This window comes from Pseudorasbora parva, chromosome 3, assembly GCF_024679245.1.
Source record: "Pseudorasbora parva isolate DD20220531a chromosome 3, ASM2467924v1, whole genome shotgun sequence".
Lineage (NCBI taxonomy): Eukaryota > Metazoa > Chordata > Actinopteri > Cypriniformes > Gobionidae > Pseudorasbora > Pseudorasbora parva.
The window spans coordinates 19,596,813-19,611,522 of NC_090174.1; the positions used below are offsets into that span (position 1 = coordinate 19,596,813).

At 41.7% G+C, this 14,710-nt stretch overlaps 1 protein-coding gene across 4 annotated transcripts in view; it reads left to right on the plus strand.

Moving 5' to 3' along the window:
• LOC137070674 (regulator of G-protein signaling 3-like) overlaps positions 1–14,710 on the plus strand; it is a 52,634-nt gene that overhangs the window by 8,777 nt on the left and 29,147 nt on the right. For 3 of the 4 annotated variants that reach the window (XM_067438019.1, XM_067438020.1, XM_067438021.1), the window contains 6 exons: positions 10,038–10,088; positions 10,893–10,951; positions 11,316–11,410; positions 11,702–11,770; positions 12,061–12,121; positions 14,232–14,322. In XM_067438019.1, the coding sequence (XP_067294120.1) occupies positions 10,038–10,088; positions 10,893–10,951; positions 11,316–11,410; positions 11,702–11,770; positions 12,061–12,121; positions 14,232–14,322 (426 nt within the window). Of the gene's footprint in view, positions 1–6,890; positions 7,069–10,037; positions 10,089–10,892; positions 10,952–11,315; positions 11,411–11,701; positions 11,771–12,060; positions 12,122–14,231; positions 14,323–14,710 lie in introns of those variants that run through there. The other variant, XM_067438022.1, reaches the window with a different exon arrangement.

The window sequence follows — 14,710 nt, forward strand, 5'->3', positions numbered from 1 at the left end:
GGAGTGTCATGGCGCAAACGCTGCAGGAGTCAGATAACATTCATCGTGATGAATGAGCTGAATGAGCTCTCGTGATGAGAGCTGAGGTAAACGCGTCCGCGTTCGTGGCATATACATTCACAGCGCGTGTTCAGTCTGGCGCGTTTTCAGTTCATGCCTTTGGAAGCTAAAAGGGTTAGTTCACCCAAAAATGAAATTTATGTCATTAATGACTCACCCTAATATTCTTCCACACCCGTAAGACCTCCGTTCATCTTCGGAACTTCAGAAGTTTAAGATATTTTATATTTAGTCCGACAGTCTGCTGATTCATGACCATTCAATAATGACATTAATTTCATTTTTGGGTGAACAAACCCTTTAACTTTCATAGAAATTAATTTGTTTGCCAGGGACTAGACATGGATACCTGTTCTAGGGGCACCCCCGCCCGTAGAAAAACAGGGTCCGATCACGGGCTGAAGGTTTGGCGGCAACTCGGTGTAACTAAGACACGGAGGGACCCGCTGTGCCACGCCCACCTCGGGACTCGGTCGTGTAGCCAACGTTGAAGCGGTCTCATATGGTGCAACCCGTGCGGCGCGACCTCCGCCACAGATGCCATATGCCCCAGGAGCCTCTGAAATTGTTTCAGTGGGACCGCTGTCCTGCGTTTGAATTAATTCAAGCAGTTCAATACCGACTGGACGACCTGTCAGGGCGACCAAATCCGGCTCCATACCGAGAAAAGGGATCCTCTGCTTGAGGTGCTTGAGCACCATGAGCCCGAAGGGTAGGACCTTGTACTGATGTGCTCGTCCGTCGACCACAAAGCGTAGAGACGGTTTGCGTCGAGGGAGAATCGAGACGTGACAGTACCAAGCCTGCAGTCTCCCTCTCATTTACTGAAGCTTTCGCGCCTCGATCGCCCCCCGGTGACCGGTCCCAGTATAGCTGCCCCTCTGTGTATTCTAATGGACGCGAGGCAAACTAAATAATAAAATTACACTTCAAAAATGTTTCCCCAAAGTTAGTTTATGTCACTGAAGGCAGTTATCATCACGATGATTTCATTTCAGGTGTTCGTTTTAAAAATAAGTTTACTTTGAGTTAGTTATTTGATGCTATAAAAACGGGGGGTGTGACGTCATGATTGACAGCTGAGACTGACGGCTTCTCTGAGTGAAGTTGTCACTGAGGCACTAACAGACTTTTTTCGAAATTTTTGGGAGCAGATAAGAGCTTTAGCTTTAATTTCTACATTTCCATAACTGTTTATTTCACACCAACATTATTAATTGTTCTGCATCTGCGAGAGTGTGGGCGGGCTTTTGATATCGCGACTGTACTTCCTGCTCTACTTCCTGCGCTCTACTGCGCAACTCCGGTCCCGAAATCGCTACTGCGCAGACTCGGTCCCAAGATGTCCGCGCCGTGCAAGGGCGCCTGAGAGCTTCAAATCTGCCAAGCGGAAACGGATGATGTCGAGTTGTCCATATTTTTTTACGGTCTATGGACAGTACGCGTCCCTCAGGTCGATCGCTGCAGCCCAATCTTGGGGACGGATGCACCAGAAGATGCGTTTTTGCGTTAGCATTTAGAACGGTAGCCTGTGCAGGGACCAGTTCAAGAACCGCAGATCCAAGATTCACCATAACCCGCCGCTTTTCTTGGGTACGATGAAATACGGGCTGTAAAAGCCGGTCTTCATATCGGCTGGAGGGACCGGCTCGATCGTGTCCTTCACCAGTAGGACTGAGTTCTCCGCCTGAAGGACCGGGGCGCGCTCCTTCAACACAGAGGTGAAGTGAATGCCCCTGAACTTGGGGGGACGCCGGGCGAACTGAATCGCATAGCCGAGTCTGATGGTGCGGATGTGTCAGCGGGACGGGCTGGGGAGTGCTAGCCAGGCCCCCAGCGACTGTACCAGCGGGACTAATGGCACAACAGACGTACCCGCAGCGGGGCAGCGCAGCGGCATGCAGGGACCCGGCCCGGACGGCGTGGAGGCTGCCCGTGGTGGGGTCTGTGTGCGTGTGGCAACACTTATCTGCTTCCACTGAGGGGGATTGGAGAGGCGCCCGAGGGTGACAAGGCATGGGAGCGTCGAACACCGCCAAGCGCACTCTCTTGGCACCCAGAGATTTTGGAAACTGCTCTTTTTGTGAAGTTTTGGGTACCAAAACGGGACAGATGTAATTGTCACAAAGGCGCCCCCCTGGCCCTCCGGGGGGAGGAAGTGGTGCTGCTGCCACTTCCTGTTGAGCAGGATCTTCCATCTCTGGGTGGTCCGTCTCAGGGTCTCTTACGACGACGCTTGCCACCTGGCTTGGCAGCGGCCTGAGCGGGCTGGGCGTCCTTCCCACGGCCGGCTCGACGCCTACGGGGATGGAGGCTGCGGCAGGGGCGGGCGGGCGCCCTCGGCGTCGAGCAGGTGGAGGTGCTGCCGCCAGGGGCGGGGTGGAGGCAGCAGCGGACTGCCGGGGCAGGATGTGCCGGCTGGCCTCCGTCTGCTTCTGGGTGGCCGAGAACTGCTGGGCAAAGCTCTGGACCGCGTCGCCGAACAACCCAGCCGACGAAATAGGGGAGTCCAGGAACAGGGTCTTATCGGTCTCCCTCATATCGGCCAGGTTGAGCCAGAGATGCCGCTCCTGGACCACCAAGGGGGACATCGCCTGGCCAATAGTATGGGCGGCGGTTTTCGTCGCCCGTAGGGCGAGGTCCGTCGCCGTCCGGAGCTCCCGGAGGAGCTCTGCACTAGGACTACCCTCGTGCATGTCCATGAGTGCCTATTCTTGATGCACCTGTAGCAACGGCATGGCATGCAGGGCGGACGCGGCCTGGCCACAGGACCTGTAGGCCTTCGCGGTCAGACCAGAAGAGACTCTACAGGCACTGGACGGGAGCTTTGGGTCCCCCCGCCAGCTAGAGGCGGACATCGGACACAGTTACATCGCGACGGCCCGCTCCACCGGTAAAAGACCCTCATACCCCCTGGCCTGCCCACCGTCAAGGGTAATGAGGAGGGAGGAGCCACTAGGTCGCCTGCGGATGCTAAACGGTGCTTTCCACGACCTAGTCAGCTCCTCATGCACCTCCGGGAAGAAAGGCACCGGGGCGGGAAAGCATAGCGGTCAACTCCGGGTCCGACTCGGCCGAGTACAGCCGAATCTTCATCCCCAGAGGACTGAAACTCCCCCTCCGATGCAGCAATCGACATCTGATCGTCCGCGGGTGCCCCAAAGGACACCGCCGGCCGTGCATGCAAGGGGCCAACGGGATCCTTCGGAAGCACCACCGGTTGCGGCGCTTGTGAGGGATTAGGGTCCCGCGGAGGCTCACTCGACGGTTTTGCCCTAACCGTGATCCTCAGGTCACCACAGCCATCCGTCAAAGTAGGTCTATTCTGCTGGCCAGTAATAGACCTAAATCCAGCTATGGGTAGGGGAACTCCACCCTCCCGAAGGTAGGCGAGTCTCGACCTAAGCACTGAGATAGCCATGTTCCCGCAGTGAGAACATGAGATATCCACAAACGCAGCCTCAGTGTGCTCTAAGCCCAGGCACTTGATACAGCGCTTGTGACCGTCAGCGGGCGCCAGGAAACGGCCGCATCCAGAAACGCACGGGTGGAAAGACATCCTGAAAAGGACGGCACGTCAACCTTGTAACTCTTTTTGTGGGGGAAATTTGCTCTTTTAGTGCTGAAGCACCCAGGGATCGACCACGGCAGAATAACAGGTTTTGTGTGCAGCCTGTTTCTGCTCTCACCAGAAAAGGAACACGTCCACCGAACCAACTGTGTGTGGTGTGTGTAGTGCAATTTGCTCAGTTTCTCAGTTTGCTGAAAACAGAAAACAGCAGCTCTCTCAGCAGCAGTGAGATCGCGGTCGTGCTGTCTTGTGCCATCTGGCCAACACAAGAGCAATATCCCCCGGCACACGCTTTCTCTCTCTCTCTCTCGCAGATAGAAGGCAGTCAGATGCTTCATCAACGCTGTTCGGCTACGAAGTGAATGACAACAGTGCGTGGCGATCGCTTCCGCGCAGTGGGGCGGGGTGCGATATGCAAAGCACGCACACCAATGTTCATTGGCCCATTTTCTATATGTGATAAGTGATTCCAATTTGTCGGTCACACCGACGTACGTCGAACGTGACCGACTGAAAGGAACTATCCTACTGTGGCTTTAATTCAGTGTGATCAGCATGGCAAAAATAGACTCGCCGCAGAAACAATCGCTGTACTGCCGCTTCTACTCTGCTCTGCTACTGCGTCGCACTGCCGCGCCGCCTCTGTGTGCTGTGTGAATGCTCTAATCTGGTAATTTGGGCAGAGAAAAAAATGCACACTGACTGACTCTGCTAACGCGTGCAGTGTGACCGGCCTCACACTTGTAGCTGTGCGTTATGGCTTAAATCTCATATTGGTTATATAAAATATTTACACGAATTAGGCAACATTATGACCCTAATATTCCCAATATTGGGTTGGTCCCCCTTTTTCTGCCAAAACTGCCCTGACCCATCGAGGTATGTACTCGAAGGCGTAGACCCCTGAAGGTTTGCTGTGGTATCTGGCACCAAGATGTTTGCAGCAGATCCTTTAAGTCTTGTAAGTTCCCCTCGCGACTATGGTGGCCATGGTGGGGCCTCCATGGATCGGACTTGTTTGTTGATCACATCCCACAGATGCTCGACTGGATTGAGATCTGGAGAATTTGGAGGCTAAATCAACACCTCAAACTCTTTGTTGTGCTCCTCAAACCTTTCCTGAACTATTTTTGCTTTGTGGCAGTGTGCCACTGAAAAAGGGCCACAGCCACCAGAGAATACCATTTCCATGAAAGGGTGTACATTGTCTGCAACAATGCTTAGGTAGGTGGTACATGTCAAAGTAACATCCAAATGGATGGCAGGACCCAAGATTTCCCAGCAGAACACACATCACACTGCCTCCGCCTTCTCCATGTAAGCAACGCACACGGCCATTCACGTGATGTAAAGAAAAAGTGATTCATCAGACCAGGCCACCTTCTTCCATTGCTCCGTGGTCCAGTTGTGATGCTTATTTGCCATCTGTTGGTGCTTTTGGTGGTGGACTGGTGTCAGCATGGGCTCCCTGATTGGTCTGCAGCTATGCAGACCCATACACAACAAACTGTGATGCATTTTGTATTCTGAAACCTTTCTTTTTACTTCATTGCCACATTAACTTTTTGAGCTACAATAGCTAGTCTATTTGATTGGACCACATGGGCCAGCCTTCGCTCCCCATGTGCATCAATGATTCTTCGCCGGCCATGACCCTGTCGCCGGTTGACCACTGTTCCTTCCTTGGATCACTTTTGATAGATACCACTGCAGAGGGGAACACCCCACAAGAGCTGCAGTTTTGGAGATGCTCTGACACAGTTGTCTAGCCATCACAATTTAGCCCATGTCAAACTCGCTTACCCATTTTTCCTGCTGCTAACACATCAACTTTGAGGACATTTTTTTTTTACTTTGCTGCCTAATATATCCCACCAACTAACACATGCCATGATGAATAGATAATCTTATTCACTTAACCTATTCACTTAACCTATCATACTTTTATGCCTGATTGGTATATATATATATATATATATATATATATATATATATATATATATATATATATATATATATATATATATATATATATATATATATATATATATATATATATATATATATATATATATATATATATATATATATATATATATATATATATATATACAAACACAATGGACAAACCCAGAAATTGGGTTGTTTGAATGGGTCAATTCACTGGGTTGTTTTAAATCCAGCATTTATATATAATATATCACCACCACAGCAAAGCATTGGAGTTTTTGAGTCCAAAAAAAATGTAACCATACATTTAGTCATCCTGATCAAAAGTTTTTATTTTATTTTTTATAATATCTTTCATAATTCATTTGTCTGAAATCCTGCATGCTGTACACCAACGATTTATTGTTATTTTTATCGGTGTGGATGTTAAGTTGCATGCATTTTCCAGTGCTCTCCCATGCAAGGAGTCCAGGAAACAGAACTTAACACAATGCTTTATGCACTCAACATGGTTTTGCTCTTGAAGAGGGATGTATACTATTCACAGCCACATAATGGCTAAATCATGGAGTTAGTCAGCATGATTACCCAGCTGCACCAAGTCACTATTCTTATTTCCCTTGTGTTCAACAGTAAAACCTGTGAAATAAAGATGTAACCTCTGGAGAAAGGTAGTTTCATTCCAGAATTAATGAGGCTTTGACTGTTTGATTTCCTGTTGTGTCAATGAATGACCCACAAAGATTAAAGTCCTTTAACAGACAAGAACAACGGCTTCCCCTTAAGACTGCTTTTATTGTTTTAAAAGCAGGAACAATCATCTATTTTCAGAATTTTCAGAATAGCAGGGATGACACATTTATTTTATAGCAGGAGCTATATAATGTGCATTAAGACTTTTGATGATTTCTAAACTTATCACAGTTTGTCTAATGTTTTTCAAGTTAAAGTCTATAGTGAGCTAATTGCTCAGCAGATCCAAGTGATTTTATACCGTTTTAATTTTTGTTGTTGTTCCAAATATAAAATAAACCATGATGCAACTGATCTCAGATCAGTACGAAGGTCAACCCCAGTCAAAGGTTTTGTATATTATTATTAGGACAGCAGGTGGACTTTCCCTTCCTCCCTCCACACACCCCCTTTCAGTTGTTCAATGCTGCTCTCTGACCAATCACAGCTTGTCCTGTCTTATCAGCTATTCAAAATGAAAGGCGGTTAAAATGTATGCTTGTTTTCTCCTGCTGTCCTTTATTCTCCAGTGGCAACATATGCATAGCGGCAGTTAAGCTCTTGAATAGCTGTGAGGCATCAAATTTGAATTAATTTACTAGATTTCTGAACTAGAATTCATATGTGATTTGGGACATTTTTAAAACCAGTTAGACTGTGGTTGTACTATAACATGGACTGTCAGAGGGCACAAGCAGTGAGACTGAGCTGTTTAAGACAGTGGCAGAGATCATCTTTTCTTTTACAAACTCATGGTGAGTCTTTATTGAGCTGATGTGTGTGTGTGTGTGTGGACAAATTGTCAGATGCTTCAACAACATTTAAAAATGCACAAAGAGTTACCTTCCTTTTTAAATATTGTACAAAAAAGTATCCTAAGTTTGTATCTATCTAAAATTGCCTTACTTTTACAGATTCAAAGTTTTTCAAGACTGCTTCTTATTTTATTGAAATTAGCATGCAAGTTTTTACTAATGAAATGATTGTTAGCTCAAAAGTTTGGTTTTATGTTTAAAAAAATCACCAAGGTTGAATTTATATGATCAAAATACAGTGAAAACTGTATCAGTGTGAAATATTATTACAATTTAAAATCATCTGATGGCCCAAGCTTTGCTGCAAGTCGGGATGAAAAATGTGTGCGTGTCAGTGAACATAATAGTTAAACAGCTGCTGTGTCAGGATTTTTTACTCATATCATATGGAATTGTCTACTAATTTAGATTTTCCATCAACTCAAGTCACCTTTATTTATATAGCGCTTTATACAATGCCGATTGTTTCAAAGCAGCTAGACAGTGATAACAGGAAAATAATGCAACAAAACAAAGATTTTTGCTGTCGGCTCTGGAAAAACAGTGATGTCATCCAGCTCAGTTCAGTAATCATATAGTGTCAATATAGTTTCCATCACACCTGTGAATTCGTGACAGGTTCTCAGGTCCACATGCATGGATGTTTTCATAATAAATGCATTAACTAATATTAACTTACAATTAGAAATACATTAGTTACAGTACTTATTAATCTTTGTTAACATTAATAAAAACTGTTCATTATTAGTTTTAGTTCCGGTTCATTAACTTATAACAGAAACAACTTTTTGTTTTTTGATTTTAATAATGATGTATTAGTAAATGTTGAGATTAACATTAAGTGAGATTAATAAATGCTTTTTAAATATTATTCAGTATTAGTTTATGTTAAAGCTGCTGTCCGTATTTTTTTTATTTTCAAGATTTACAAAAAATATATAATGAGAATGTACAACATGAATCAATTTTTTTCAAACCATCTTTTTGTCTTACCCTGAATAATTATGCTACACACTTATAATAAGTGTTTATATTGGGGCTATTTCAGGCCAGAGTGGTAGGTACTGCTGCGGAAGAGCACAATCCCTGCGTGAATCGCCATAGACATAAACAGAGAGAAGTAGATCCGGCTACAATGTTCTTCCGCAAGACGCATGCAGTTCTGTTTATTAAACGTTAAAGTGCAAGAAAGTTATGGATTGCAGCTTTAACTAATGTAGTTAACTGGTTTTAAAAAATAAATAAAACCACACACACACACACACACACACACACACACACACACACACACACACACACACACACACACACACACACACACACACACACACACACACACACACACACACACACACACACACACACACACACACAGGTTTGTTTCACTATATTAGTGAGGACATTACATAGACTTCCATTGATTTTATATCAGGTTAATGATACTTTCTATCCCCTAACCTAACCCCTATCCCTAAACCTACCCATCACAGAAACGTGCAAAACAACAGATTTAAATAAAAACATGTTTTGGCCGATTTATAACCAGTTCAATGTCCTCACTAGTGAGTCATTTTCATATTTTACTATACAAGTTAGGACATTTTTGTCCTCACAAGTATTGCCAAACAAGGAACACACACGCACACACACACACACACACACGCACGCACGCACGCACGCACGCACACACACACACACACACACACACACACACACACACACACACACACACACACACACACACACACAGTATATATTGTTAAGGGTTAACAGTATATGACCCAATACCAGTAGTGAAAAATGAAGACCAAGAGTCAGGAGTGCAAATAATTAAAGAAACAATTACTAAAGACTAGCTTGCAGTTTTAACAGCAGAAGCCAGCTTCAGGTCTCACAAGGAGTTTGTTGGCCGCGCTCCCTCTCTCCCCGTCTTGTTGCCCCGCCTATCGTACATACATTATTGTCCCAACAATGATACTGATTTTAAGGTCCATCCACGTTATTAGATGGCCATAGATCACATGTTAAAGCTTTCACTTTGGAATTAGGCTGTAGTGACCTTCTAGATCTGGAGCAGATGCCAGCTTGTCCAGAACAACATCTCTTGTCCAGAACCCATCTCTTAAGATGTCCATTGCACACGAGCACAACACTGATCTATAACACAGAATACTGCGCACATACACGGATACACAGTCTCTCAAGGTTGGAGCTGATTAAGCTACAGTTCTAACTAGAATGTTCCCCAAAACATACTGATAACATGTGCTTTCTCTCAGTGAGAGGTACAGACAGTAGTACAGGCAATATTCATCTTGATTCTTTAGTGGTTCAGTAAAAGGAAATATTAAATGAATAAAATATAATAAATTAAATGAAAGACAAATCCATATTTTATATTTGGAAGCCAGGCTAAGTGAGCAAACACTGTTACTTCACTCCTGGCATGTTAGATACCTCCAAAATCCAAACACAACACCTTGTTGCTATCAAGCGTTTAGTGTCACATCACACATCTCTAGGCCAGACACTCAGTCACTCCTCAAAGACCAAATACAAACTTTAGAAAATAAGAAACAATCAGTGGTTCTCTAAAGCAAAATCATACCTGGAAAGAATCATTATAATAATATAGGATGATAAATATTGATTAAGGTTTTGATTATAAATTGAATTAGGATATTTAAAGAGATATTTAAGTGGCAGTGAATTTCAGAATCCCCTTTTTAATATATATAAAATATAGGCAGCCTTGGTGTTCTTTCAACAATATAAAATTTACTGAGGCCTTTTGAATGGTTATTTATTTAATTTATTGTAAAAGTCAAAAAGTCATTATTATATTAGTTGTATTATGCCGTGTCTGTCTATAATATTTTTCCCCATTGTTTTTTTTTCTGGTTACACAGGTCAACTCAAACTGACGGTTACTCCGGGAAGCGGGTGGCTCTGTGTTCAAAGTAAGCATCATTGTAAACAGATTTTGTACTTTGTACTTTTGAAGTTTATCTGTTTGTTTGTTCAAAATAAGATTGCTTTTAATACGTTCAAATTAAATTGTATTTAAACAGGTTACCGTATTTCCTCAAATAAAAGCCGGTTCCCATCGGCAGTTCAGGTAAATAAAGGCCCCGGTCTTTATTTGAGGAATTACGGTATGTTATTTATTTTTTTTGTGCGGCAAAAAACAGTTAAATAAATAAGCCTCTGGCTGAAAGAAATGCAAATACATGTCTGTACTGTAGAGGGCTCAGCTTAAAGAAATCTTATAGCTGTTATGGATCGTAGAAGAATAGGACACAGGAGAAGAAAGTTCAACACTTTTACTTTAGCAATAAAAATAAAATAAAAACAAATGTGATGTAATTTTTGCTTATTATTTTTTAACTGGATCACTGAAGTTCAGCTGCAAAGACACTGGTTAAAATTGAGATTGAATAAACAAAATATATTTTGTAATTACAAATATTTTATTATTACAGGTTTGCATTTCACTGTTTTTATTTGTTTTAAGAAATACTCATCTGTTTTTGTGCAAGTGAGATTTAGTCTTACTCACATTTAGTCTAGATCTACAATAACCATGTTTACGCAGCACACACACCAACTCTCCCGATTTCTCTCAACTTGGGGGCAGGAAAGTTTAAAAGTCAACTTGCGTTATTTTGTTTAAAAAAATGATATGCATTAGTTTACTAGCTAGTTGAAAAATTAACCTGATTACATTACTCACAGTACATGTAATATGGCTTTTTTTCCCACAGTTTTAGAGGCAAGAGGACTTATGGGAAGAGAGTACAGACCATGTGATTCATATGTAAAGGTGGGCATTTTGATACATGTGATCTGGCTTTTGTGCAAGCTGAATTTTGACTGGCACATAAGATCATGTGACTGCCAGCCTCATAAAATAAATGTAACCCATTTTTCTTTCCCGGTCATGTTGGGGATGATGTGCTATTATTTTTGTCATTATTTGTCTCATAATCCTCTGTGGATGAATGCCCTTGAAATGAACCCGTTTTCATGTCAGCCTGAGCAGGTTTTAGGCATGAGAAAGCATCAGTAGTGTTGGCAGCTGTCCACTCAATTCCTGATTCAAGTGTTGATTGATTTTCCCTCTGAATATGGTGAATATATCCGCTAGCGATGTTAAACTAGTGCAATTAATAGTTGATTTATTCCAGATAAGCCTTGCTCCAGATGTTGACCACAGCAAGCGATGGAAGACCAGGACCGTTCTAGACTGCAAGAGTCCTGTTTTCAACGAGACGTTTATGTTGTGAGTGATTCTTTTAGAGTTGTATTGTTTGCTACAGACAGAGCACTTGTAGTGTTGTATTTAAAAAAGAGGAGGTGGAATCTTATAGTAGAATAATTTATGCTAAAAATAATTTGCTCTCTAACACCTTGTCTGACAGCCTCTATATATCAGTCTTTTTAACAGAGACTCTCTTTTGTTAGCTGAAAAAAGGCTGTATTTTTCAAGTCTTTTGAGGAGAAGGCCATTGTGTTTTTGGATGAAGCTGGACATTGATGGATGAGCTTTTGAAGTGTTGTATTTATGTTGCAGAGATGTGGATGAAGACGATCAGAAGAAGAGATTGTTGTTAACAGTGTGGAATCGCAATCGAACATCCAGGTAGGACATTGCCCTTTTTCCACTCACATGTTGATTGTCTACATTAATACAGTTGTAGATAAAGTCTAGTTATATGTGTACCATAAGTACAAAAGACATGCTGACAAAAGCTACATTCACTCAGTATAAAATCAATATGTCATTGGCTGGTTTTTGTACACCAACAGAGTCACAGGACGGTGAACATGATCTAAGTGGAGTTAACTGATATGAATATCATCATGACGCTATCAGGAGTTCAAAAATTCCCGCCTGTTGTTGTTTTTTAGAGTGTTTGATTTTGCCCACAGGCGCAGTGACTTCCTGGGCTGTATGAGTTTTGGTGTCCACTCCCTCATCACCTCATCTAAGGTAAATATCCTGTTGTAATGGCAAATTATAACTGCACACTCACTTAACAAACTCATAAGCCTTTTGTCAAGGTACAATGCTGAAGTGTGTGCAGTTATATTTGCCTCTATAAAGTTTTCTTCTTTAACTGTCACCTCCTTAAGGTGTGCATTTGCTCCAATGCATTTTTAGAGGAATATACCATTGTTAAAGGTGAGGTAAGCGATGTTTGAAAAATATTTGAAAAGCTGGTCAAACCGACACAACCAGACACAACAACAAACGGTGTTGGTTTTGAGTGTCATTGTTTGTCTGGAGCTGCTGTGCTGTTGGCAACTGACAACAAACTCTTGTTTGTATTTACTTGTATTTATTTGTGGAATGAACATTTTTTTATGAACTTTTTTTTTTACATTACTTTTGTTCATCATCCTCACTTTATATTTCGTGAAGCATTATTTTGTTGCGATTCTACTATGATAAATAGAGATCCACTCTTGCATTGCGTGTATAACAGAGACCAGCTATTGACTTGGTCAGGCTGTTGACTGCTAGAGAACGCAATGTTTACCGTTTAGCATCCTTATAAGTGCACTTACCTGATCGGGGGTAGATCGGGGTTTCGAGACCGACTCGGAGCAGGGCGGTTATGATTGGATGGTGAGCTTTGGAGGCGGAGCAAAGAAGAGAGGGGTGTGTTTGTTTTGGTTGATTTCAAATATGAACAATGTTCAGCAAATATCTCTTACCCCACTTTTATATTTAGCAATAGGGATTTTACCCTGCAGTATTTTGAAAGTGATTTGGATTTTTAGTTTTGCCAATATGACAGAACATTAATTCATAAGCGGTTACTGAAGCTACAAGTTACAGTAGTTGTAGTACAATGGTTATTGCTTTTGCTTTTTTGTATGTGTTTGTTTTTTTCCCCACCATTCATACATTAATCAAAAAACAACTACACTAAAAACTGAATATTTTATGCAAGTAAAAGTACAAAAGCCTGTTTACAACATTCAGGCATTTTAATTTAAAACAACTGTTCTCAATTTGAATATATTTAATTTAATAACATTATAAATGCCTTTACTGTCACTTTTAAAGTAATTCATGCCGAATGTATAAAAACTAGTGCTGTCAAATGATTAATCGTGATTAATCACATCCAATATAAAGTATGTGTTTACATAATATATGTGTGTACTGTGTATAATTATAAAATCATACCCATGCATGTATATATTTAAGATGTTTTATATATATGAATAATTTTTATTTATATATAATATAAATTATATGAACATAAATACAGTGTGTACATGAAAGTATTTATTTTAAAATATATACGTGTATCTATTCACTTTTACATAACAAATATTCACTGTATACACACATATATTTTGCAAGCATAAACCTTTAATTTGGATGCAGTGAATTGTGATTAATGGTTTGACAGCCCAAACCTAAAATGTTATTTTATTGTAACACCACCTAGTTTTGACTTGCTTTAGGAAAGATTTTATATTTATCTAAAGTAATGTTCCTCTTCATTTCATTCTCCACTTGTCAAAGCATTTCCACCACACCATCATCTAATTACACAGTGGGGGAAGCGGCGACGGGACTGCTCATTGAGGCTTGAAAAATGACCTACAATTACCAAGAGAAGCATAGCGCAAACAAGCTGGCATAGTGACTTTATTCTGCATGCTCGCCTGCACGAACAAACAAGAAATATCCCATCTGAGATCCCTGTTCCTTTACATTATGTCCCGTTGTCAAATTCAAGAGTGTTATACTCATGTGTTAAGACAGTAAATCCTTTCTCGGAGGGTGATATTTTGGGAAAAATTAGATCAAGCCCGATGGATGTTTTATATAACATGATGCCATCTGGCTGAGCGGGAGAGTAAAATGGGCATCAGCTGTTTACAGCTACAAAGCTCTCAAAAACCCACACACAGACACACAACAGAGCGCTGCAGACAACCACAGGGCCAGATTTTAATAATATGAGGGCTGCATTAACAAGTCAACAGATATTACGTTTGTGAAACATTGTGAAGGAAAGATCATCTTCTTCCCATGGCTTTCTGTGTGTAATTGTATTTTTCACATTTTTTGCTGACAGGAGATCAGGGGTTGGTATTATCTCCTGGGAGAGGAGCTGGGCAGGAGCAAACATCTGAAAGTGGCCTCACGTCGCATCAGACAGACCGCTGGTGAGATTAAATGCCGTTTCTCTCACTTTTCCCAAAATGTCCAAAATGTTTATTTCCTACAAATCCATTAACATTTACTGACATATCTCTTGCGACTTACTGATATAGATTTGAAAATTAAACTTTACATGTAGTACTTTATTGCACAATGCACATTTCTTGATATTAATATGTGTCTAAAATGTGTTTTAATATCATTCATAAGGATAGTGTGATCTCTGTATATTATCAGCCTTTAAATGTAAGATATTTAAAGTGTACCTATGTATACGTGCAATAGTTCCACTTTAGCACAATCAAATATAATATACTTAAGTATATCTTTCGTTGGACCCCAGCACTATTTCTTGATAATTAAAGTATATTACAAGTAATATACAAGTAAAGT